The 26,869-nt window shown below is 38.1% G+C and overlaps 1 protein-coding gene across 4 annotated transcripts in view; it reads left to right on the top strand.

Annotated features, from left to right (window-relative positions):
- Nucleotides 1-525: 525 nt before the first annotated feature.
- GOLGB1 (golgin B1) overlaps nt 526-26,869 on the top strand; it is an 83,676-nt gene continuing 57,332 nt past the window's right edge. Inside the window, exons 1-11 of one of the 4 annotated variants that reach the window (XM_036744913.1) lie at nt 526-657; nt 2,981-3,055; nt 10,516-10,610; nt 11,313-11,465; nt 11,837-11,995; nt 16,398-16,529; nt 17,197-17,328; nt 18,438-18,545; nt 20,297-20,410; nt 23,481-23,883; nt 24,922-25,037. In XM_036744913.1, coding sequence (XP_036600808.1) covers nt 10,518-10,610; nt 11,313-11,465; nt 11,837-11,995; nt 16,398-16,529; nt 17,197-17,328; nt 18,438-18,545; nt 20,297-20,410; nt 23,481-23,883; nt 24,922-25,037 — 1,410 coding nt within the window. In that variant the 5' untranslated portion in view covers nt 526-657; nt 2,981-3,055; nt 10,516-10,517. Of the gene's footprint in view, nt 763-2,980; nt 3,056-10,515; nt 10,611-11,312; nt 11,466-11,836; nt 11,996-16,397; nt 16,530-17,196; nt 17,329-18,422; nt 18,546-20,296; nt 20,411-23,480; nt 23,884-24,921; nt 25,038-26,869 lie in introns of all 4 variants that reach the window. The other 3 variants (XM_036744911.1, XM_036744914.1, XM_036744912.1) reach the window with 3 other exon arrangements.

Raw genomic sequence — 26,869 nt, 5'->3', positions numbered from 1 at the left:
AGAAGCCAACTCCAGCAATGGCGTGGCTGAGCAGGGGAGACGTGAGTTCCCAGTCTCCTAGGAAACCAAACAGTAGACAAAACCGGAAGTTCCGGTTCTGGCAATTTCCCCGACAAATCACAGTGTTGAGACGCTTTAAGAAGCCGCTGGGCAGCCTATCGGCGTAAACTTGACACGCTAGGCCTAGCCACCCAAAACACCTCCCACTCCACCTTCTTTTTGGTCTGTTTTCGTCCCTCACATCCGTTTCCGGGTCTTTCTTCTCCCGGGACACCCCTCTCCCTACTCACCCCTCCTCTACCCCCCGCCCCGCGTCCTCCAGACCCCACCCATTTCCGTTCGGCAAGATTTCTTGGCTGTTCTTTTGAGGAAGCCAAGCCACACGTCCCTGATTGGTTCGAATCTTTGTTGTTGGGCGTTACATAATTAAAGAAACGGAGGATAGGGGGAGTGTCCGGTTTCCTTGGTAACGCCAAAGGGCCGGTTGTTCTGATTGGTTCTCTCCCCCTTCGTCTCTTTGTCTCCATTCCAATTGGCGAATATTTTTTCTGGGAGGAGGAGAAAGGCGGTGCCTCTGGCCGAGTTCCGGGACTGACGTGGCTAGTTGCGGGAGTCAGGGGTAGGGGGGCTGGAGGCTTCACCTGCAGCCGCTTCCAGGTGAGTGCTACAGACTCTCCGGGAGCCAGCGGACTTCAACGGTTGCCCCCGCGTTCTCTCCCCTGCCCCTTCCCTGGGAACTGTGGTCTCCGGGGCAACGGGGAGGTGAGAGCGATTGCGTCCCGGCTCTGGGCGCACGACTGAGTCCGGGCGGTGCGTGGGACCCCGCCCCCTCCAGCTCCCGCTTCTCCTCCCTGGGGGCTGCTCTGCTAGATCTCCGCCCCGCGCGCTAGCGCTAGTTCTTCTCAGGCCTCGGGCCCGACGTGGGGGTGTGTGTGGGGGTTTAGGATGCGGCTCCCCTCCCCCACTGCCCTGTCCTCAGGTCTGACCCCGAGAGCGCCGGCTTCCATGGCTCGCCACCACCTCCCATTCCCCATGTCCGTCTTCCTGGACCTTGGGACTTTTGGCTCCGCGCCGGGAGAGGGAAAGACCTCCTCTCCCTCCCCCCCACAACCCATCGGGGGTGTCAGAGTGAAAACTGGAAAATAAGACGAAGGGCCCGGCCGTATAATATCACACTGCAGTCGGGGCGGCCTAGACTTGGGTGATAGGAAGGATGCCCAGGCCACTCAGACCCATCTCGAGGTCCTGGCGGGAGGCCAGACAGTGGACAGAGATGAGTGACCTTCAGGACTATTGGAGCTGGTGGAGAACCGGAATATCCGCCCCCTCCCCTCCTTACAGGAAAAGAAAGCTAAAAGTGATTTTGGTCCCTACGTAGGGCAGGCATAAATGGACAGAGCAAGAATAAATCTTACTGCTCAGCCATCTTCATTCTGAGAAATTTATGAATTAACTAGAAGAAGAACCTGAGAGAGAATTTACTTTTCTTCCCCCCCCCCCCCGCCCAAAAGGTGGCGGGGTGGGGGGTGGGGGGAAGGTTGCTCTGTTTGCCTGTAACTCTGAGGATTACGTCAGAAACTCAGCCTTCATTATGGCGCTGGCTGTCCTAAGTCTGGGAGACTAGCACAACAAATGCAAAGGCAGAATGTAAAGCACAGTGGCAAATATAAATCGGTTATTGCTTTCTTATTAGCCCTTTAATAGAAGGTTATTAATAATAATAAGCGGTTGTTAACCCCTTTTAATTTCAGTACTTTCTCTTTTCATCATTTCCTGTTTATCCTGTATTTAGCTGTCTTTGAATGTATTTATTTGCATGTTGATTTCTCCAGTAGATTGTAAATTCCTTGAGGGCAGAGACTTTGCCTCTTCTTGTTTCCCTAGCACTTAGCACAGTGCCTGGCACATAGTAGGCACTTAATAAATGTTTATTGGATGAATGAATGGATGAATGATGGCACTGGCTGTCCAAGTCAAGGCTACTAGCAAAACAAATGCAAAGGCAAAGGAGTGGAAAGCCGAGAACCAAATCCCTGGCTTCCTTCCCTAACTCCTCCTAATGCCAGTCCTATCCTGTATATAGCTTACTTTGTACATATTTGTTTGCAAGTTGTCTTTGCCATTAGATTGTGTGTTTCTTGAGGGCAGGGACTTTCTTATGGTCCTTTTTTGTATCCTCAGTACTGAGCACATAGTTGATGCTTAATAAATGTTTATGAATGAATGAGTCTGTTATTGTTCAACAGTTATGCCAGTGTTAATGGATAGCTTAAGGTATCTTAGGAGTATCTTAGCCTGCCCAGGCTTAATGCATCACCTTTGGATAGAGTTTCTTTTTTCATATACTTTGTTCCATTTGAACCTCACAACAGCCTGTGAGATAGGCAGATCAAGCATGTCCATTTTATAGATGAGGAATTTGAAATCCAGACAGATTATGTGACTTACTCAAGGTGCCACAACCGTGGATGCTGAGGTTAGATTTCTAGATGTGATTTCTGAGTTCCATATGTGAGGCCTCTCAACAGGAAAGGAGACTTGAGCAGAGTTTAGGCGGAGGCAAATAACATGTTGGTGGTTGGAAAGGGGGTGTAATGTTTTGTCTGACTTCCTTGTTAATATTTGTTTTCTATCTTGTCTTTGTATTCCCCAGCATCTAGAGCAGTGCTTTGTTTGTAGTGGACATTTAATATATGCTTGAATTGGTTGGGGTGGAGCATATGATAACACAGATTATAAAGGAAAGCAGATGTGATGAAAAGGAAGTTGACCATTGGTCAATAAAGCTTTAAAAATCAATGATTTTTTAAAAAGTGCTTATTATAGGCTTTAAAAATGTCAACAAGAAGAAATAGTTCACTAAACTTAAAAGCATGAGGTAAAATTTTAACTCAAATCCCTAGCCCTTTAATAGGGCGGGACCAAACCAATTAGCAAATAACAAGTACATAAAATGCTTTTGTTCTCTTTTTCCTTCCAGGCCTGCCTAAAGTCCCATGAAGAACTTTAATTTGGTTGTGAAAGTACTTGGCAGCCATTATAACTTTCTGAATCGGTGAGTGATATGACCAAAACAAACTTATGGAAAATTATATCTCTTTGTAATATGACTTCAGGGTAGAAATAGAATGGAGGCTAATAATTATAGTAAGGTATGTAGCAGGTAGGCTGAGGGCAAGTCACTCAGTCTATCTGGGCCTCAGATTCCTAATCTGAAATAAGGGCATTATACTAGGTGATGACTTCTATGATCCCTTCCAGTTCTAAGTTCTATGATTGTGACCTAGACCTGGTAGGATAATCATTGTGATGGGGAAAAAATGCAGGACTTGTTACCATGGAAGAAACTTGCAGTATTTGGTGATGCCATGCCATATATATATATATATATATATATATATATATGTATATGAATGAATGAAGCTAAGCCCGGAAGCTAATTCTAAGCTTGTAAGCCTGTAACTGACAGTAGAGTATACCTTGAGTCCAGGCTTCCTTGTTAATATTTTTACTTGTTAATAGTTTCTGTTGCCTAAAATTTTATCTCCTTTACTTTCTGCCAACCTGGCTGTGTGATAGAAGTTATAGCTTACATTACATGCATACATACATGTACACACACATACATACACACATCACTTTAAGGTTTACAAAAGACTTTATCATATATGTTATATTATTTGATACAAGAATTCTATGAGGTAAATACTACAATATTAATTCTCATTTTACAGAAGAGGAAACTGAAGAATGAAGAGTCTAAGTGATTGTCATAAATGATTGATGGGTGATAAGTGGCACTACCAGAATTCAAACCTAGGTCTCCTGACTCCCAAGTCCATTACTCTTTTCACTATACCAAGCTGCTATAGATGTATAAGTACAAGTATACATATAGTAGTGTGTTTACTAGTCATATATATCTGTATATGTGTTCTTTTACAACAAGATTTTAAGCACTTTATGGACAAGGCCAATCTCTTTTGCTTTTTGTACACTCTAATACAGTGCTAGGTATAAAAGTTTAATTGATAACAATGGGGAATGTGGGGGTGATAAGGAAGAAGACTCTACTTAGAGTGTAGCAAATTGGCTCTCTTCCATACTAAGAGTCTGCTTCCTTTGTGGAAGATTTCTCATATTGATCTGAGAAGGGCCTCCTACCCTGACCCTTTTAGCATAGAGCTTAAATATTTGTGATCTTAGCTTTCCATCCTAGGTTACTTTTGCTTTGCTCTTGTAAAGTGTATCTATTCTTGACCTTGACAATTCATCAAATCTGTGATGTTAACATTATGGATATTCCCTTCCCCAGGACAGATTAGAAGCCATCCATTCCTCTTTACTCTGTGTAGTTCTTGTTGATATTTTTATCCTATGTGGAGTTTCTATCCAGTGCACTGGCTGCCTTCCTCTAGTTCCTTTCCTATTTCATGGATACCAATACAACTCTCAGGTTATCTCTAAGTCTACTACTTCCACCATATGATTGGCCCAACTCCTTTTCTTCTTCTTATATCTTAGAAACACCTTTGGTGAGATTATATTTCCTTGCTTTATGGATCAGTCAGTGTTGATATTCAGTAGATCATTGACCAAAGCTATCTTTATGGCTGCATCTGTTAAGGAATCCTATCACCTGAACATATGCATGAGAGATTTTCCTTGTTGGAGCAGAGCCCTTATAGCTGTTTTAGCTTTAGAGAATTAATTACTTTTTTGGTGATCAAGAAATAATAAAAAGCACTTGGATCTTATCTTTTCCATGACTTTAAATTAAAAGCCTGTTTTCTTCTTATTTGCATCTAGGATATTTTCCATATATGCAGAGACTATTTTGATAAAGATTTTATAGAAATAATGAGAAAGGACATTGGCCCCCTCCAGATGATACTCTGGGGGAAGTTGTGAAATCTTTATAATTGCTTTTTCCTTTTTTCTTGCAATAATGCCATGTATGATCTTTTTTATTCTTTTGGAATCTTTTTCACTTTAAGAGATCTTGAAAATCAATCTTGGGATGCCTTTAGAATTTTGTCACTTTCCCAGATAGATTTCTTCAGTATATATTGGTCAGGTCCGTGTGCTCTTCTTGATTTCATTTTAAAGGCTATTTCTACTTAATCATGTAGCAGTGGGGTTGCTAAAGTAGATAGCTCAAATGTTGTGGTTCTGCTTTCATAAATAATGGGAATAAATTTCTGAAGAAATGTTGGTCTCTTCCATTTTATTTCTATATGTTTGCCTTCTTCTAGTTTCATCTCTAAATTCTTGGGATGATTTGGTAGCAGGTCCCTTTCTCATTCCTGCTTTATGCTGTTTTACAAGGTAATTGTACTAATAATCTTAAATCATTTTTTAAATGTGAACTTATGCTTTAAACTGGTGTTGTCCTGGGCTGCAATGCTACTGCTTAGCAGGAGGGCAAATGTTTTCTGGCTGAGACAGTTTCTAACTCTGCCTTCCCTGTTGTGGCATTTTTAAAAAATCATTTAAACTTATTTAAGAAAGAATGAGTATCAGACCCAATATCTACTCTCATCACCTCACCTAGATTATTGTAATAGCCTCCTAACTGGTCTATCAGTTTGTAATCTCTCCCATCTCCCATTTATGTTCCACAAAGCTATTGAGCTAGCTTCCTAAGGCATAGGTTTGACCATATCACTCTTATGCTTCAATATTATTGGTGGTTCCTTGTTGCTTTTAGGATAAAATATATAAATGCCTCAGTTTGGTGTTTAAGACCTTCTATAATCTGGCTCGCTTTATCCTCTTAAAGAACTCTGTATTCTCGCCAAACTAGATTGCTGTGTTCTCTAAATTCAGCAGTTTTTTCTCCACCTTCATGCATCAACACAAGCTTGGAATACATTCTTTTCTCAACTCTGGCTTTTGGAATCCTTCATTCAAGGCCTCTTTTAGGAAATAAGCTCCTTTGTGAAGCTTTCTCTCATTCCCCCAGTGGTTAGTGCTGTCTTTGTTCCCAAATTATCTTGTATTTATTTTTCTTTGTACATATTTAAAAGGCAAGAGGTAGTAAAAAGAATACAAGACTTGGAGTCGGCAGAAATTTGGTTTGAATCCTGCCTCTGACATTTTCCAGGTATGTGACTATAGACAAATCACTTAACCTAGCTCAGTTTTTTCATCTGTAAACTGAGAATAACAAAAACCATAGTACTTTCTGCATGGGGCTGTTCTGAGGAGTAAACAAGATAATACATGGAAAACACTTGGAAGTTACCATAAGTATGTGATGATGATGATGATTTTTATCCTCTCTATAGAATGTTAGGTCCTTGAGGAAAGGAGCTGTTACTTTTTTTCTTTTTCTTTTTATTCTGAAATTAAGAAATTGAACAAGCATTTCCATAAAAAAGTAGACTAGTAAAAAAGAGAATTACATATGAAACTGCAAATCTATTATGTACACCTTAACTTTTCCTTTTAAATATGTAATAAGGTTATCATGTAACTTTGTTTTTTTTATTCTCACCCCTCCACATCACCCCATGGTTACTATTAGACACAAATGTGTGTGTGTGTGTGTGTATGTATGTATGTAAATCCATACTATACATTACTTCTATTTATCAGTTCTTTTTCTGGATGCAGATAGCATCTTCTTTCATAGGTCCTTTGTAGTTAATTTGGGTATTTATGATAGTCAACATGACTTGGTCACTCAAAGTTGTTCACAAAACAGTATTACTGTTACTGTATACAACATTTTCTTGGTTCTGCTTACTTTGCTCTTCATTATTTCATGCAAATCTTTCCATGTTTTTCTAAAGTCATAGAGCTCATCATTTCTTACAGCGCAGTAGTATTCCATCATGACCATATGCCACAACTTGTTTAGTCATTTACCACTTGACGGACATCCAGGAACTGATACTTTTCATCTTCGTATCACTAGTTTGTTAAAGTAGGTGCACAAAATAGGTGCTTAATAAAAGTGTGTTGAATTCAACTGCATTTCCATTTTTTAGAGTCAACAGCTTTAAATGTTTAAATATGTTGCTCTAGAGCTGTTGTAATTTTTTTTATTTTCATAATTTTGTGTTTATTTTGCTCTTGGCTATAACCAGTTTATCTGATTGGATGTACAACTGATTCTGAAATGATTCCTGTGCCATTTGTTTCATGTCTGTTGTGATATGGTCAGATTTTTTTTGTTAAGTACTTGCCATCAAGTACCTTTCACTTGATTTCTTGAAAAAAGTATTCATATTATATAGGTTTGAGATTTCTGATATTTCTCTTTTATTTCTTCGTCTCAGCTTTACTTCCCAACATATTTTTTGCTATCTTTCTCTGTGGCTAATTTTGTATTGTAGTACCTAAGGTCAAGTTCAAGAGGGAGGACTCTAGACTCTAGAGAGACAACCTTGGAGTCAGGGATACCTAGGTTCAAGTTCTATCTTTGACACACACTGACAGTGACTTTGGGAGAGTCCCTTAGCCCTCTGTGCTCCAGGCAAATCTCTGTAGGTTGCAAAGGTGGTGTTCATCAGCATTAATAGAAGGAAGTTTTCTCACTGGGCGTTGCTTATTTCAATGAAGTCACAGATCCAATCTAAAAAAATATCAAGGTATGTAATGACTTGGTTTGCAGCATTGTGTCCTCAGCAAATGTACTTGTACTTATGGACATTTCAAGTGTCCACGTTCTTGGTGAATAAATGTTTTATATTGTCCTTGAACTTAAGGTAAAATAAACTTTGTCAACTCCTTTTTATACTTCTATGTTACTGGGGCTGTACTGAAGGTATTTCTGGTTTAGAAGACCCTGTCAAAGCTTGTGCTTCCATGGCATAGCTTCAGACAGCCAAGGCTTGCCAGCATGCCACATGGTTGCATAAAAATAGTTCTTAGTGAAAAGTATAAAATATTATTCCCTTCTGGCCCTCTCAGATATAAGTAGCTGATCTGGTTGAGAGACTTGATGAAAAAAGTTTGCATTTAGTAAAGTTGCAAAGAAAGAAGTACTGAACTTGGCATTTGACTGTATATGGAGTTGAAATAATAGTTAACATTTGTATAAACTTTTCTGAGGTTCACAAAGCACTTCATATACAGTATCTCTGATGTTCAGAACAACTCTATGAAATAGATTACAGATGAGGTTATTATCATTTTACAGATGATGAAAATGAGCCTTAGAAAGGTTAATACTTTGACTTACCTTTGATCACAGGTGCTAGTCAGTGTCATTCAGGATTTGAACCCAGGTGTCTACTAACACCAAGACCAGGGCACTTAACACTATACCATCCTACTTCTCATAGCATGCTACATTAATGCTTACCCTTATCATTAAAACGTATATAATAACACGTGTACTATCTCCTTTATAGGATGATCATGAGAAGTAAATTAGATGATGTATGCAAAAGCTCTTTTGTAACTGTATTGAGTCATTGTAACTGTAAATCAAGCTGTTTTTATACAGTGTGTCCCAGAAGTCTTTGTATAGTTTTAAGTTAACAAAACTTAAGACTGTACTGACTTTTGGGATGCCCTGTAATAAATACTTGACCAGTATTTATTATTATCTTTAAAATGAGAACCCACCCCCAATCCCTTTCTAAATTTCCTGGAAAATTTTGAGATTTAGTAGGTATGGCATTGATTGATAAGATTCTTTTATCTTCTTTGGACAGTGGTATATACAATCAGGTACATAATAAGGAGGTTCTTGACCATAATCTAATTGTACAATTTGAATCAGGTAGGGATGTTGCTCACCGCTGTCCTCACTGGTGATGGCTTCTTTTGCCAGTTCTCTCCAATATGTGTGTCTAATGTGACCTAGATTAGAAAGGAAAAGGTCCCAGATATTAGATATAAAAGTTTAGGATTCTTGAAAAATTTAATTTGTTTTGTCCATTTTAGAGACAAAGATCACAAAATCAGAGCAGTGTGTTTGAAGATTTTCATGGCAGTGTCATATTTTTTTTCAATAGCAAGTAGCCTAAAATGTCCAATAATGATTAAATTGTGTTACATTAGTTATAGTAGTATAATGAAATATACAATTAAGAACATAAAATATGAAGAATACAAAGAAGTCTGGAAAGACTTTTATGAAATGATGCAAAGTGAAAAAAAGTAGAACCAAGTAGTGGTATTGATGTTTAATATTTCTAATAAAGCATTTAATTAAAAAAACCCATAAGATTCAGAGTTAAAAGGGACATTAGAGATCATGGACTTAGAGCTTGAAGAGATCTCAGAAGTTGTCTAGTCCAATCCCCTCATTTTACAGATGAGTCAAGTGACTTGCCCCAAAGTCTTACAAATAGTAAGAATCAAAGCTGGGATTTAAATCCAGTTCCTTTAACTCCACAGCCACTGTCCACTAGTCTCCACTGTCCAGAGAAATACGCGATTTCTCTGAAAAGAAGAGGATCCAAGATAATTGGTTTAGAGCTGGAAGAGACCTTAGAGGTCATTGAGTCTAATCCCTTCCCCACCCACTCCTTTTTATAAGTGAGAAAATTGAGGTACAGAAAAGTTAAGTAACAGGCCTAGGGTTCCAACAGATAAGGAACAGTTGATATTATGGGAGTGAGATTCAATGTAGTAGCTAATGAATGTTTTCTGATCCAAAGAAAATATTTCCTATAATCTAGTTAGCAAAATGCGTAAAACTTAGGTATTAAACCCTTCCACAGGTTTGGCTTGTACATAGTCTATTCTCATAATGAATAGTGTGAATGCATTTTTGCTATGAAAAAATTTATATGTTAAAAACTAAGAAAAGACTAGTACAGTTAATATGACTGTGAAGGATCAAAACCATCATTTTAAGAGTAAATTGAGGAGACATATGGGATCAGAAATTGTGCTGGAAGGTTAGCGGGTTGGTGGAATTATTATAGAAAAACTTTTTGGAAGATTTACATTTTAAAGGAAAAGATAGTAGTCTGTTGGAATAGTTACTCCATGTATTTTTAAGGGAATCTTTACCATATAATTTCTTTTAAGCAAGTAATGTCTAGCCCTCCAAGGAACCTAACTTGTAGCCACAAGGACGTGTTATGCTCTTTCTGACCCTTCCTCATGTGAGTAGACCATAGCTCAGTTAAAATTAACAGCACAAAAAGAAAGTAGCTAGATTTAGCAGCTGACCACGAACGTGGGTTGTTTGTATATAAGGGTATATAAAATAAAGACGCATTAAACCTCACTCTTTGAGCATATTATGTCCCACATAATTAGATGAAATTTTGAAGAGGATTTTGCTTATGGTGACTCAAATCCTTGTGTGTGGTTAGAAATGCCAATATGAATTTGAATTTCTTTCTTTGTAGCAGCTTTTTGAAGACATAATTGAAAAAGAAAGAAAGAAAAGAAACCTCCTTAATATTAGCACAGATTCCATCTGATGAATATGAGCTTGGTATTTTATTATACCCCCCTGTGTATGAAGTAAGCTGTATCAGTAAAAAGAAGCCTATCTCCTTTTGAAGGTGCCTTAATTTTGACGCTGCTCTTTTGTTGCAGAAATGCTGAGCCGTCTGTCAGGAATAGCGAACACTGTTCTGCAGGAATTATCAGGGGATGGCACTGATGGTGATATGATGGGGCCTCCAAATCCAGTAAGTAGTTTTTCTTATTGTGAGCTAATAAGATTCATTCTCTTTGCTTTTTTGGGGAAAAAGAATATAATAGATAAGGGGGATTTCTTACCTTTAGTTTAAGAACTTCTTTCCCTAGATTAATACTTTAATGAACATCTAGATTAGCGGCAAGGTGAATTTTAAAAAATAATTTTTCTCCCTGTCAGTGCTTTTACAGGACAGGATAGAATTTATACATGTGTGGTTAAAGAATGTGAGAAAGGCACCACTGGACAAAAACTAAATTCTGGATAGGGATTAGGAGATCATTCTAGCTGTGTGGTCCCCCTCTGTTTTTTTTTAAAAACAGCACTAATGTAACTTCCCTTATACCTTTCACTGTATTTCAGAGGAAAGATTTGGAAGAAGTGGAGAAATTAATTGCTATGTTCCTAATACCCTTTTGCATTTACTGTTGCACTTAATTGTTTATTCTGGTGTTTTATGTAACGTGTCTACTGGATGATATTGAAGGAATCTTTTTATGTTAATGAAGTCTGAGAAGAAATGTATTGAGATGGGAAGAAGATAAGGGTATTGGAGTTTGTTTTTTTTTTTTAATTAAAAGGAAACTTAAGTAGAGCAAAAAAAAAAAGGAATGAAGGAACTTATATTGCAAATTAAAAGTGTGTTGTCCTACTATTTTTTGATGGCATTTTTTCTTTTTGGTCCCAATTCTAGGAACTAACACAAGAGCCTGACGTGGCATTTAACAATGGAACGAATGAGGATATTCTGGAACGATTGGCCCACACGGAGCAGCTGGTGGTACAGCTGAAGGATGTTATTCGAGAGAAGGATACTCAGTTACAGCAAAAGGATGTTATTTTAGAGGTACTATTTTTTTTCTTTCAGAGTATTTGATAAAAGGTCTATAATTCATTTTGGCTCTTCTCTGTGTGCATTAAAGACAAATATTATATTTTATTCCTACCAGGGGTAAGGAACCTGTGGCCTTGAGGTCACATGTGGCCCTCTAGGCTCTCAAATGTGGTCCTTTGACTGATTCCAAACCTCACAGAACAAATCCCCTTAATAAAAGGATTTGTTCTATAAAACTTGGACTCAGTCAAAAGGCCTGACCCAGGTTCCCTACCCTGGTTCTAGCATATAGATGGTGCCTACTAAAATTCACTGTCATTAAGTACAAATTAATTGGTGGGTAAATAAACATCTTTTCATTTAGCATTGATATTCTCTGGTAGGAAGAAAGAAAAGCTGCGGACATGAAAATGACAAAATTAAAGCTTCAAGCCAAGGCCCGATTAGCCTCCCTGAATAAACGTATGGAAGAAATGAAGGCACAAGGAGGGATGGGGTTATCTCAAGAACCCCAGTCAGAGAAACTGCAGTTCCCTAGCAAGGTATGGGTGAATTGAGTATAATAAATACTTTCAGTGCCGTCTTCTGCGGTATCAAAATGTATATCTTAAGCTCCAGATGTTAAATCATCACAAAAGGAAGCATATAATTTCAGGCAAGATATCAAAACGCAGGAAGAGTAGAAGTCTTATAGAAAACAGAGACATAAAATACCTACTAAATTGATCGCCTTTTTCAGATAATAGAAAAGTCTTACCTAGCACAAGCTAAAGGGAAGGGGAAGGATATGAAGAAAGGAGAGGGACATTACATGATTGTTGTTGCAAATGAAAAGCAAGCCTTGCTGTGACCTGGTCATGTTTTGATAGATTTATCTTTAGATTCCTTGTTCTGAGTCTTTTATGGTAGTTGACCTTTTAGACTCTGGTTTGCCATTGAACTTGCCCACTGATACTACCCAGGGTTTAAAAGAAAGCCTAAGGAGGGAAGAGAGTGTCACCCTTGGAGACCATTTTTAGAAACCCAGGTCACTACCCCTTGTGTCAGATTTATACAAAAAGCTATTATAGGCTTGGGCTACATTAAGAGGTCAGAATTTCCAGTAATGAGGTAATAATTCCTCTGTACTTTTTCCTCCTCACATTTCATCTGGAGTATTGTGTTCAGTTCTGGATGCCACGGACATTGATAGACTGGAGAGTGTCCAGAGAAGGGCAGTTAGAATGGTGGGCCTTGAGTCCATGCCATATGAGGACCAGTTGAAGGACCTGGAGATATTTAGCATAGTGAAGTGAAGACCCAGTGGGTGCATGATAACCAGGTTCAGACACTTGATGGGCTCTTGTTTGGAAGAAGGATTGGGGGTGGAAGTTGCAGAGAGGAAAGTTTAGGTTTGCTGTCAAGAAAAATTTCCTAACAGTTTAAGCTGGCCAAAATTGGAAGAGAAGTTCAAGAGAAGTTGTTATACTTTTTTTTGGTAGATCTTTAAGCAGAGGCTGGAGCACCATTTATTAGATATGTTATGGTGGAAATTCTTTTTACGTAAGGGTTTTATTCTAGATGGCTGCTGAAGACCCTTTCCACTCTCAATTCTACAATTATGGATGTCATTTAGGAAGTTATGAGAGAGAGAGAAACAGAGAGAGACAGAGAAAGAGAGAGAAGTTATGGCTGCTAATGGCCACCCTCATGATAGTTAGAACTGAACAGACTGACTTAGCTGTACTATGAGTTTGTTTTGGGAAGATCCCAACAGGGGATCAGTGAGGTTTTGAGATGGAGAGGCTCCATGTTGTGATATTATGTATGGAATATTTTACTGCTCTGATAGATTGGATAAATGGCTTGTGGGATATGGTTCTCTGGTGTCTGAATAAATGGTTTACTTCTTCTACCTTCTTTGTGGGGAGTCTTGTATACTTTACGATACAGAACTGCATAGACATTTTGACAATCGTTGTCTACATGGTTATTATTTCCTTACTGATACACCACTCTAAGATTGAATTTCTTGAGGGCAAAGAGATGTGCTATAATTATTTTTTTATTACCCCTGGAGTGTGTACCACAGTGACTTACACATAATAGACACTTTAATAAAAGGTTATTTGTTTGAGTAAATAATCAGTCACCATTGAGAGTAATTAAGGTGAGACAGAAATGTCAACACAAGCATAAGTTACTAATTTAATTTAGATGTTATAAATATATATAGAATTAAGAGGTTATCAAAGCGACTTGGAACTTTTGTAGCTATGTTTGGGAAAGCTTTATAGAAGTTTTATGAATCTTGAACAGATTTTTTTTCCAGGACAAGTTAGATTTATTAGAGATATGAATTATCCTTTGAATATCTGAAGAAAAATAGAACAGAAGGGAGAAGAAAAGACAAAGGATTTTTGTAATTTCTAACTGTTGGCTAAAAGTGGGGAAGAAGAATCTAGCAAATGAGCAGAGTTGGAGTAGTTTTTTCTAAATTTAGAATAAAGATCATTGTCCTTTTAAAAATATTATTTATTATTTTATTTTCCCCCAGTTACATGTAAAAACAATTTTTAATGTTCATTTTTAAAACTTTGAGTTCCAAATTCTCTCCCTTCCTACCTATTCTCATTGAGAAGGCAAGCAATTAGATATAAGCTATACAGGTGTAGTCACACAAAAAATTTCCGTAATAGTCATGTTGTGAAAGAAAACATAAACCCCCCCCCCAAAAAAAAAACTACAAGAAAAATAAAGCATAAAAGAAGGTATGCTTCAGTCAGTATTCAGAGACGATCAGTTCTTTCTCTGGGGATGGGGTAGTGTTTTTCATTGTAAGTCCTTCAGAGTTGACTTAGATCATTGTATTGTTGAGAATAGCTAAGTCATTCATAGGTGATCATCTTACAATATTGCTGTTACTTTTACATAGTACATTTAACTTTTCATCAGTTTATGTAAGTCTAGGCTTTTCGGAGAGCATCCTGCTTATCATTTCTTATAGTACAATAGTATTCCATCATAATCACATACCACAGTTTGTTCAGCCATTCCCCAATTGTTGGGCATGCCCTCAACTTCCATTTCTTTGGCACCAGAAGAGAGCTGCTCTAGACATTTTTGTCCATATAGGTCCTTTTCCTTTTTGTTTTCTATCTGTTTTGGGATACAGACCTAGTAGTGGTATTGCTAGGTCAAATGTTATGCATGGTTTTATGGCCCTTTGGGCATAGTTCCAAATTGTCCTACAGAATGGTTGAATCAGTTCACAACACCAGCAGTGCATTAATGTCTCATTTTTCACTTGCTCCAATCTAATTTTTAAGGTAGTATTTTCTTCAGTGGTCTTTGGACCTCCTTTTCCATTTGGCTAATTCTGCCTTTCAAGGCATTCCTCTCCTCATTGGCTTTTTGGAGCTCTTTTGCCATTTGAGTTAGTCTATTTTTTAAGGTGTTGTTCTCTTCAGTATATTTTTCAGTACTTTTTTGGGTCTCCTTTAGCAAGTCATTGACTTATTTTTCATGGTTTTCTCGCATCCTTCTCATTTCTCTTCCCAATTTTTCCTCTACTTCTCTAACTTGCTTTTCCAAATCCTTTTTGAGCTCTTCCATGGCCTGAGACCAGTTCATGTTTTTCTTGGAGGCTTTTGTTGTAGGCTCTTTGACTTTGTTGACTTCTTCTGGCTGTATATTTTGGTCTTCTTTGTCACCAAAGAAGGATTCCAAAGTGTGAGACTGAATCTGGGTGTGTTTTCACTGCCTGGCCATGTTCCCAGCCAACTTACTTGACTCTTGAGTTTTTTAGCAGGGTATGACTGCTTGTAGAGTAAAGAGTTCTATGTTCCAAGCTTGGGTGGATGCGCTGCCACACCAGCACTCCTCCTTTCCCAAGAACCCCCAACCCGGACTGGACTTAGATCTTCAGCAGGCTCTGCACTTCTCCTCTGATCTGCCACTTAATTCCTCCCACCAGGTGGGCCTGGGGCCAAAAGCAGCTGCAGCTCTAGTTCTGTGGCTGCACCTCCCTCCACTGCTCCCCGGGTGGTGGCTGAACTGTGAACTCTTTTCACTCTGTCCCCTGCAGCTTTTCCCACTAACCTTCTCTGTTGTCTTTGGTATTTGTGGGTTGAGAGGTCTGGTAACTGCTGCAGCTCACTGATTCAGGGTGCTAGGGCACGCTCTGCTTGGCTCCTGGTCCGGATGGTCAGCGCCGCCCACGCTGGGCTCTGCTCCACTCCGCTCCGCTCCCCTCCCAGCTCCATGTGGGATAGACCTTACCCCGAGACCATCCAGGCTGTCCTGGGCTGGAGCCCTGCTTCCCTCCGCTATTTCGTGGGTTCTGCAGTTCTAGAATTGGTTTAGAGCCATTTTTTTATAGGTTTTTGGAGGGACTTGGTGGGGAGCTCACGCTAGTCCCTGCTTTCCAGCTACCATCTTGGCTCCCGAAAACCAGAATTTTTTTCTCATGTACCCATTTGTAAGGGAAAGCAAAGAGGGACTTTTTACTCCAATGTTTCATTTTTCACACAGCCCCTCCACCATTTGTCATTTCCTTTTCTGTTCTGTTAGCCAGTCTAATAGATATGAGGTAGTACCTCAGAATTGTTTTAGTTTGCATTTCCTCACAATAGTGAGTTAGAGTATTTTTTTCATAGAGCTGTAGATAGCTTTGATTACTTTGATTACAGAGAGCTAGAGCCTAGCAAGGAATCAAAGTGCTGTGTTTCAGATATGAAATGATTAGTTCTGAGGAGGGTATCAGAATGAAGAGAAAAGGGTGGATTCAAGAGGGAGAAATTGATAGGTCTTTGAGAAAGCCTAGCAGTGCCTAGTACATAACAATAGGTGCTTAATAAATGCTTATTGATTGGTTGGTCAATAGAATAGATTTAGAGCAAATAGTAAAGAGCCAAAGAAGTTGTTTTGTTTAAATCAGTTATTTTATGCCTTTGGTTTCTTCAGTGTGACACATCCCCTAAAGAAGATCAGATGGAAGGATTTGAAATGCTGAAACAAAAACTCCAGGAGAAGGAGGAACTAATTAGCAGCTTACAAACCCAACTTAGTCAAGTACAAGCAGAGAAAGCAGCACAGGTAGGAATTAAAGTTACCTTGTAACCATCATGTTAAAGGGCCAAAGTTCAGTAACCTATGGTATGGCAAGCAAATTTAGACAGTAAGTTTCTAGAACTACAAGATTTGATATTCCTATTTGTGCTATACTTGTGATTGTACCTGAATTATTCAGTTTTAATCCATCAGCATAGTGATTTATTTAACAATTAAACGTGCATTGTGGGAATATATAAAGAAGTATCAGACATTGTCCTCATTGTTCCTTTGTTGGGAAGGCAAAACAGAGACACATGAATTGGGGTTCAATGAATGGTCTAGACTAGAGGTGTCAAATTCACTGCAAGAGGCTACAAAATTCCCAGTACAGTCCAAAATAGATTAAAATATTATCGGGAAATGTTTAACAAAATAAATAAAAATATAATATAATACAATGATGTTAATTTGTGTTTTTTTAAGTTAGTATGCTGTATTTCTGTTTGAGTTTTGATACCACTGATCCAGATAAATGTTTTTGAAGTCCAAAAGGAGAGATCATTAGGATAGATATGACTGATTTCATGGAGTAAGAAGAGGCATCTGTTCTGAGCCTTGAAGGATGGGGAATAGATTTTAGAACAAATAGTAAAGGGCTAAAGAAGTTGTTTTGTTTAAATCAATTATTCTATGTCTTTGGTTTCTTCAGTGTGATGCACCTCCTAAAGAAGAACAGATGGAAGGATTTGAAATGCTGAAACAAAAACTCCAGGAGAAGGAGGAACTAATTAGCAGCTTACAAACCCAACTCAGTCAAGTGCAAGCAGAGAATGCAGCACAGGTAGGAATTAAAATTTTGAAAAGCAGAGAGGAGGGTTATATTTCTATTGAATTGAACTGAATGACTGATTCCTATGTTAGTAGGTCAGAGAAACTGGTTGAAATTTTTGGGACTATGGAAGTAGAGCATGCATGAAAGATGAAGGTCAGAGGACCAATTTGATAAGCAAATAAAAATCAAAAGGACACAGATAATAGTGGTCAGATCAAGGTGGCAGACCCAGAATTTATGCACATAACAGCTAAAAGATTTGTAGGAGTTGAAGACCAAACTGTCTATTAACAGAAGCTCTATAGATTCTATAAACAGAGGCTCTATAGATACTGAGAGAGCAAGGGCAGATGACCTGTGAAGGCCAACAGATGACACAGAAGAAGTTTATATGAGAAAACTGCAAAGGATCCTTGAAAGTACCCTGATAAAAAGGCTGCCTGTCCTAGCCCCAGCTCTCTTTCTCCCTCATGCTTTGGTGAGAGTCCTGGTTTGGAAGCTTGCAGGTGATAAGGAAAATAGCTTCTAGTAAGTTCAGGGATAGATAGCAGTTGCAGTTCTTTTGCAAGGGCATTCTCCTGACAATGAGGCTGGAAAGGTAGCTTAGAGCCAGATTATGTATTGTCTTAAATGCATGCCTTAGGAGTTGGGATGTTATTCTAGACAGTAAGAAATAATATCAGGTTTTTAAGTAGGGGAATTATAGAGTAGTTTTGAATTTAATAGATTAGTCTAGTTGCACTTAAAAAATTTAATGTTCTAGACTCTGAGAATTTTTAAAATGCATCATGAACTTTTAATATCCTTATTTAAAATTCATTTAAAAAAGAATCTTTGTTCAGACTGACTTCTTTAGTTATAGAGCTTTTGTCATATTTGGATATTATATTTAAGCATCCTCATTCTTGGCATCCAAAATAGCCTATTTAGAACAGGAATAATAAGTGGTAAAGCCATGTAGCTCTTTGTAGCTACTTGATAATTCTAACTTCCTGCTATTTTTTTCTTTTTTCTAAAATCTCTGAGCATATTGGGAATTTCATGTTTGTTTTTATAAAAGATTGGGAATGTAACTTGGATAGTCTTTCTGGTTGTGTCTTAAGTTGAGTTCCATGCAGGAGGTGGTCCGGGAGAAAGATGCCCGCTTTGAATCACAAGTTCGTCTTCATGAAGATGAACTTCTTCAATTAGTAACCCAGAAGGAGATGGAGACAGAGATGCAGCAGGTATGTGACTAAAATTTTTTTGTAAAGGTTTTGATTTTACTTATTTAATGAAGTATGTATGACAGGTTAACTGCCCCACCCCCCTTCACCTTATTACTTGTTAATCTTTATTTACTATTCACATAGTCTTAGTGTGTTCCTTAACTGATATCCTTGGGTGTGATCTTATTCCAACTCTTGCTTTGATTGTATTTTTCTTTGGAATTTTCCATTCTCCTACCCCGTAATCAGGGGCTCGATATTAGGAAGTTGGCTGTATTTTGTATTAATGCCAACATTCAGAAATAAGCTCAATTGCAGGTCAGACTAGCCTGATGGCCAACTTTCTGACCAGGTAAACTCATTCCTTTTTCCTATTCTTTCTTCTTCTTTCCTTATTGTATAGATACACTTTTTCCCAAGGTTTATTTCTCCTTCCCCTCCAGCAACCTTTGTTTGAAACTACTTTTGCCTCTACGAGTTTCAGGTTTTCAATTGTACTTTGTTCTGGGCCACCACAATACCCACTACCTGACTAAGGGGAAGGAGTTAAGTGAAACAATTCTCTTTCTCTGGAGGCTAACTGGAAAGAGAACCTTTTTTTACTTAATTCCTAATCTTAGAACCACAGACTGCCAGAGTTGGAAAGGACATTAAAGATCATCTAGAGTGACCCCTCTTACAGATGAGGAAACTGAATGAAATTCAGAGAGGTTACTTGCCCAGGGTGACAGCTAGTTAGTAACAGCACCAAGATTATAACCCAGGTCTACTGACTTCTGATCTCAGACTTTTTCCCTATATGGCATCTCTTTTTTCTTTCCCATACATAGTATATTCACTTGGTTAGAAGACCTCTATCAATCCTCCTGGTTCCTTCTTATTCATTATTCAAGATAAGAGAAAGAGATTAATTAGCTAAAAGAATTAAGGAATCTCTGCTTCCTTTTTCGTTATATGATGGAACTTCTAAGGAATTTAGCTTTTGGGGTATGGTGAATAAAATGTTCACCTACTGTCAGATACAGACTGATAGAAGAACAGAGTGCCACTGAAGTAATGGGATACATACTCAGGCATCAATATTAAACATTTTAAAAACTTTTGTTATTTTTTGTTTTAGCTTTACCTGCTTTTTCCAATGTCAATATTTAAGATTGGATAAGAAATAATTTTAATGTTTATTTTATTGTTTCTGTTTTAATTATTAATATCACAAATGTTCTTTTCCCTTCTGTTTTTAATTGTACATATACAGCTAAACTGTAGGTTAAATAGGTTCTTATGGACTAGTTTGGTAATATAACTAACTACTGCTTATCTCATTGTGCAAAAGAGACATGAGGAAGTGTGATCCAAGTTGTAGGCAAATAACTTGTAGACTTTTAGAGTACAGTCTGTAAATTTGGACACTGACTACATATACATATATATGTGTATATATACATATATATACACACACATACATACACATACATATGTATGTGTGTATCTTTTGTTGGTTGTTTATAGAATCTTGAGGTGAAATATGTAACATCACTAACTTTCTCTTTCTAATTATGATGGAAGGTCCCCTTATTTTGGGATCTTGTCTGTCTCAGAGTTCAGTTGTTGAGACCCTTTACTTTGTTACTGCCTTGAAGAAAATTATTTCTTCTACTAAATGGGAACTGTGATAGTATTAAATACTCATGCAGCATTATGAAAGGTAAGCAAATAATGATATTGGCTTTCCAGGACTTTCCAGGCTAATGCATTCTTTTTCTTCCTAGAACCTAAGGACTCTGCACAGGAAGCTAGAGGAACAGGAGGAGGCCTTATTAGGGCGTGCCCAGGTGGTAGACTTACTCCAGCAGGAGCTATCTGCTGCAGAACAGAAAAATCAGGTACCTCCTTTTATTAGGTACTTTTCTATACTTAACATGGTATTTATGTTCCTTTTTTCCTGCTGGATCTAATTTTTAGATAGTGGACATACATTCTTATTTATTTAAGTCCTTAGAAGGTGGGCATTATATATTTTTCTTTATTTAGAAGGTCTCTCTTTTGACCATCCTGGGTCTAGAGTTTTAGTGTACAGTTATCCCTTCCACGTCGCTACTTTTCCCATTGGTTTCAATCTATCATGAGTCGGCATAAAAAATTAAATGGGAATTTTGGGGAGTTTTGTGGAAGCTGCAGATGATACGTGAAGGCCAACAGATGACACAGAAAAAGTTTAGAAACTTAGAAATGCATAAAATATATGTATAGTATCATATAATATCAGTCCAGATTTTACAATAGGATACTACTGTAAACACCCCATAAGTAAAAAGAAAAAATTCAAACTCTCTAGTATGAAGGGAGAGCCAAAAAGAAAATTTTTTTTCAAGTATGAGACAACTTTCTTTTTTTTATATACAAATGAAATGCTAAAAAATGCAAAAAACAGCAACACACATTGATAAAACTTAAAGAATTGGCAACTTACGGCCCCTGTTACAATCTGCTAGGAAATTGAGTCATAAACCTAGGAACATGAAACAATTTATAGGACATTAGGCATTTTACATTTTACTTCTGCTATCATTGTCTTCCTCAAAGTCTGTTTTCTAGTAAACCAGACCAGAGATTGACCTCATTTTCTAGGTAGTGAACACCCTCTCCAGGTTGCTAGAGTAGTTGCTGTGAACTCTTTCTGAAATATATAGTCATCATGGAGTGAGGGGCCATGATTCCCAATTCTCTTAAATTCACAACACTGGCCTCCAATCCTGTGTACACATCCATTGCAAAAATCAATATTTATTCACCTAGGATCAGGAAAGACAAAAAACAGAAGAGGCAACTCCAAACCCAAGATCAGGCTCACTTGGGCAGGGCACATGCTCATGGCTACCTGGTATCTGTGGTGGAGGATAGGGTGAGCTACTATTCTCACTATACTTCATGGGAAGCAACTTAGAGTAATTCTGACATTATTCACAGAAAAAGAAGAGAAAAAGAACCATGGTTGGAGTTATTCCCTTTTTAAAAGTTCTCTGAATTATAGATTCTTCCTGTTCAATCAATAATCAGTAAACATTTATTAAGCACCTACTATTAGGTGCCAGGCACTATGCTAACCTTTAAGGATACAAAAAGAGGCAAAAGACAGACCTTGCCCTTAAGGAGCTTACAATCTAATGGAGGAGACAACCTGCAAACAAATACATATAAAGCAAACTATGTGCAGGATCAATAGGGAATAATTAACAGAGGGAAGGCACTAGAATTAAGAGAGGTTGGTAAAGGATTCCAGCAAAAGAAGGAATTTTAGTTGGTACTTAAAGGAAGCTAGTAGGGTCAGAAAGTGGGGCAGAAGAGGGAGAGTGTTCTAGCATGGGGGAGTGGAAGAGAAAATGCTCGGAGACCAGAAATGGAGTGTCTTGTTTGTGGAACAACCAGGAAGCCAGTGCCACTGGATAGGAGAGTATGTGTTGGGGAATAATGTGTAAGAATACTAATAGGAGGAGACTAGGTTATGAAGAGTGCTTTGTATTTGCTCCTGGAAGCAATAGGGAGCCATTGGAGTTTGTTGAGTAGAAGTGTGGCTTAATTGGACCTGGATTTTAGGAAAATTACTTTAGTGGCCAAATGGAAGATGAATTGCGTTGGGGAGAGACTTGAGGCAGGCAGACCCACCAGCAAGCTATTTCAATAGTGCAACTCTGAGGTAATGAGATTCTGTCCTGGAGTAGTAACAGTGTGAGAGGAGAAAAGAGGGGCATAGTCTAGAGATGTTGCAAAGATGAAATTGACAGGCCTTGGCAATGTCTTGGATTATGGGGGTTGAGGATAGTGAAGAATCCAGGATGACTCCTAAGTTGTGAGCCTGAGAAACTGGGAAGCTAGTGTTGTACTCTCCAGTAATAGAGAAGGTAGGAGGGAGGGGAGAGTTTAGAAGGAAAGAAAATGAGTTCTGTTTTAGACATGTTGAGTTTAAGATGTCTACTGGTACATCTAGTTTGAGGTGTCTGAAATGCAGTTGGAGGTGGCAAGATCAGAGGTCAGCTGAGAGTTTGAGGCAGGAAAGATAGAATTCAGGGTCATTAATGTAGCGATGGTAATTAAATCCATAGGAGGTGATGAGATCACCAAGTGAAGTAGTGTAGAGGGAGAAGAGAAGAGGACTCAGGATAGAATCCTAAGGGGTACCCAAGAGATTGTGTTTTAGAAGAGGATTCAGAAAAGGAGCAGAGAAGTCAGATAGGTAGGAGGAGAATCAGGAGAGAATGGTGTCCCAAAAATCTAGAGAGAAGAGAATATCCCACAGGAGAGAGTGATCAATAGTGTCAGAGGCTGCAGAGAGGTCAAGAAGAATGAGGACTGAGAGAAGGCCATTGGATTTGATCATTAGTAACTTTGAAGAGAGCATTGGTGAGCCAAAAAATTTTATGTGGATTTTCCAGATGGCGGAGGCATTGTGCCCTTGACCCCCAATATGTAGAAGGGATAGCTGTATATGCTGTTATTCCCCCCTGGAGAATTTCTGTTACGTCATTTTATGTCTTCTTCATCTTAAATAGCTTCCCTCTTTGACTTCCTAGATTTATAATATCTTAACATTTCTATTAACAACTTTCAGGTTTTCATACCACTTTATATATCTATCACTTGAGCTTTAAAACATTCCTGTGAGGTCAGAGCCATAGCTGTTGTCTCTACTTTTCAGATGAATGCTGATGAATGAGAGAGGTTAAGTAATTTACCCAGGGTTACGCCGCTGGTAGATATCCAAGGTGGGATTTGAACTCAGATCTTATTGACTCCAAGTCGTGCTATAGCTACCATACCACCTTGCTGTCCGATGGCTACCTTTCTCCATCAATTTGTGTCAGATACCTCTGCGTTAGATTAAACCAATCCCACTGTGCAGCATCTTTTATAAATTGTTTGAGGTTTTGTTATGAGTCTTCTTTCTTTTTTTCTTAGGTTCTCTCTGAACAGTTGCAGCAATTGGAAGCTGAGCAAAATACGTTAAAGACTATACTGGAAACAGAGAGACAGGAATCCAAAAGTCTGATTGAAAAAATGGAGCTTGAAGTGGCAGAAAGAAAACTATCTTTACACAGCTTAGAAGAAGAAATGCGTTGTCTTTTGGAGCAGTTAGAACAGGCAGGCCACATGCGGGCTGAATTAGAGTCTCAATGTAGTGCTTTGGAGCAGCAGCATAAAATAGCGGGAGAAGAGAAGGACTGTCAAATATTGCATCTTCAGAAGAGTGAAAAAGAGCTACAGGCTGCTTGTGAGGCCTTAAAGATTCAAAATGAAAATCTTCTTCAGGATATCAGTCACCAGGCAGTTCAGTCAGCTCAGACCATTCAGCAGCTAGAAGGTCAGCAACAACTTGCTTTTATAATGCATTTCTCAGAGTGCTGGTCACCTAATTAACTTCTAAAACCCATTGAATCAAAAGAAGGCTTAAAAAAGGGGTGGTGGGCATCTAGGTGGTGCAGTGAGTAGGGCACCGGCCTTGGAATCAGGAGGACCTGAGTTCAGATGTGGCCTGAGACACTTGATGCACTTACTAGCTGTGTGCCCTACCCCAATTGCCCTGCCTTCCCCCCTCCAAAAAAAAAAAGAAGGCTTAAAAGGAAGACCTTCCTAAATTACAAGAGAAACCCTTAGTTTCATATCTCCTGCTTTTGTTAGAAATTAGGTTTATAATTTAATGCTTATTATTATCGTTATAACAATACCAGACAGTAATGACAATTTCATCAGGGACTTATGAAAGACCTTGTTAAGTATGATCCTCCTGCGATGTGGTAGAGGATTTGAATAGCTTCTGTCAAAGTTTAGGGCCTGGAATGCAAAATTGCATTTTGTCAGTCCTGTAGATAATCTGAGTTGTCCTTGACTGATAGAAATATAGCTCAGAAAGATTTCTTTGGAGATCTGAACTTTATAAAGAGGTATATATTTGGAAAAGGGTTAAAAGACTGTTAAACTCTAAGAAAGAACAAGCACATCTTTTATAAAGTAATTGAATCAGAGAAGAATAGGAGATATGTTGAACAGAGAACCACATATTACAAACACGTGTTTTGAATTTAAACATTTTTAATCAGTACTGTTTTGTGGGAATAAGGTAGGCCTTACTGTGTAAAACTGATTGGTAAAAAAAGACACCACCATTTTTGAAAGGGATGAAGGGAAGAGGAAGATCTTTTGATCTTTAATTTAGTTATATTTTGCTATAAATGCTTTATTCATGCATCTTGAAGAACATTTAAAGAGTTAAAATGAAGCACTGTCACTGAAGTTGGACTAAGATAAGTAGAAGCTAGCAATTCTTTACAAGTTTATGAAGACTGCTGCCCCATAAAGTTTCAGTTCTGTGACATCATTTTGATGTATTTATTTTCTTTAGATGAACTCCACCAAAAATCCAAAGAAATCAACCAATTTCTGGTTGAACCAGTGTTGCAGAAATCAGAAATGGCCTCTCAGACCTCCAGCCCAGATGAGAATAGCCAGGCTGTCAAGGTAACAAAATTCGACTGTCTTAGTGCTTTTGCATCTTTAGTACCTAGTGGTATATCGTTTCATGGGATACTTGATCATATCACTAGTAATTCTCATGATGAGCATAAATAAGAGTGTAAACGAGGGGTTCTTAACCTTTTTTGTGTTGTGGACACCTTTGACAGTGTAGCAAAGTCTTTGGATCCTTCAGAACAATATTTTTAAATGCATAAAATAAAATACATAGGGTTATAAAAGAAATCTGTTATATTGAAATAGTTATCAAAATACTTTTCAAAAAACAAGTCCACAAAACCTTGTTTAAGGTCTGTGTTCTAAATGCTTTTATCCCATGCAGTTGTACCCTATGTGTCATAAATATTTTTTTCAAGAAGGGAATTAGAAGATTCTGGATGTATTAATCACTGAACAACATCACAAAAAGTGAAAGTTACTGTATCTTATCAGGAAACAACTGGTTACTAATGAGGGAGTAATTTCTAAATTAGCTTAACTAAGAAAAGATCAAAGTCAATATCAGATTAGAAGAAAGTATAAAGGTGAAAAGATATAGTTTGTAATCACAACAGCTCCAACCTGATCTATTCAAACAAGCTATTAACCTTAAAAAATAGGAACTGGAATAAGCAAAAGAAATTATTATGAACTTCATATGGAAATTTAAACAGTGTGAAATGATGAGAAAGTCAAAAGGTCCCAGAAATTGCCTCATCCAGCAAGCACTTAATATTTTAGTCAAATGGAAAGATATGGCAGTCAAAGATAACACTGGTTTAGAATAGAAACAAAGTTACAAAACCAGTAGAGGAAGGTGGTGGAAAATTATAAGCAGAAATTACCTTGTAAAGCACCAAGAATCATTGAAAGGAAAAACAGTTTGTTGAAAGTTTGGCATGAAATCCAGTTAAGTCATATCATCCCAAGAGCATTTCTAAATGAAACTAGATGTGAGACAACAGACAAATGAAACCTATCTGTCAGCATGTTGATAAAACACTATTTTCTTCATCAGTGACAGTAGAACTACCACATTTGAACTCTTAACATCTCAGCCCTTGATATGCTAAATAAGGGAGAAATGACATTAAAGAGGATACAGGTAGAAGAGCAGCTAGATGAGACCATTTTATACATAATGGAAACCTTTTTTAGTGACAACACAATTGGTCATTGAGGGAGTGATTTTCAAGATATCTAAAAGAGGGGAAGATACCAAGTAAGTGAAACAAGTCACAGATGATAATAATTGCCAAAAAAAGCAACAGAGAAGAATCAAATGCGTAAAAAAGATAACAAGCAACAAACACAGCAGGATCTTACATTCTCTAAATTTTCAGTATGTTGTCTGCAAATAAGAACATCTAGAGGACCCCAGAACCTATAAAGAATCTTTCTTCCATTTGGACTCTGTGCTGGCCTTTCTTCATGATAGTGGTGAACTGCTTTGAGGAGCATGTATTTCTGTATTTTAATGTTTCCCCTGATGTTGAGGATTGTGCTCATTGTCCCAAGCCCCTAAATCCTACACACTTTCAAAATGAGATCCAAATACAAGTTTGGCCTAATAGTCTATATGAGGAAAACAAGGAAAAATTAAGTGGATGAAGAATGCCTATTGTCCAAACTATGATACGCAGGTGGAGGGACGTCCCCTTTAGTTGATGCAGCAGAGCATAAGTCTTGGATAGGTATTGTAGATAGACAGTGAGCTGGGCCTAGGATAGGAGAAAGAATGTGGACTAAATGGGTTTTGGAAATTTGTGTGATGCTTTCATTATTTCCATGCTCCTCTCTGAAACTAAAACCCATCTTTTAAAAAATTCTTCCAGGAA

This window comes from Trichosurus vulpecula, chromosome 2, assembly GCF_011100635.1.
Source record: "Trichosurus vulpecula isolate mTriVul1 chromosome 2, mTriVul1.pri, whole genome shotgun sequence".
Taxonomy (NCBI): Eukaryota; Metazoa; Chordata; class Mammalia; order Diprotodontia; family Phalangeridae; genus Trichosurus; species Trichosurus vulpecula.
This window is presented reverse-complemented; position numbering and strand designations above follow the sequence as displayed.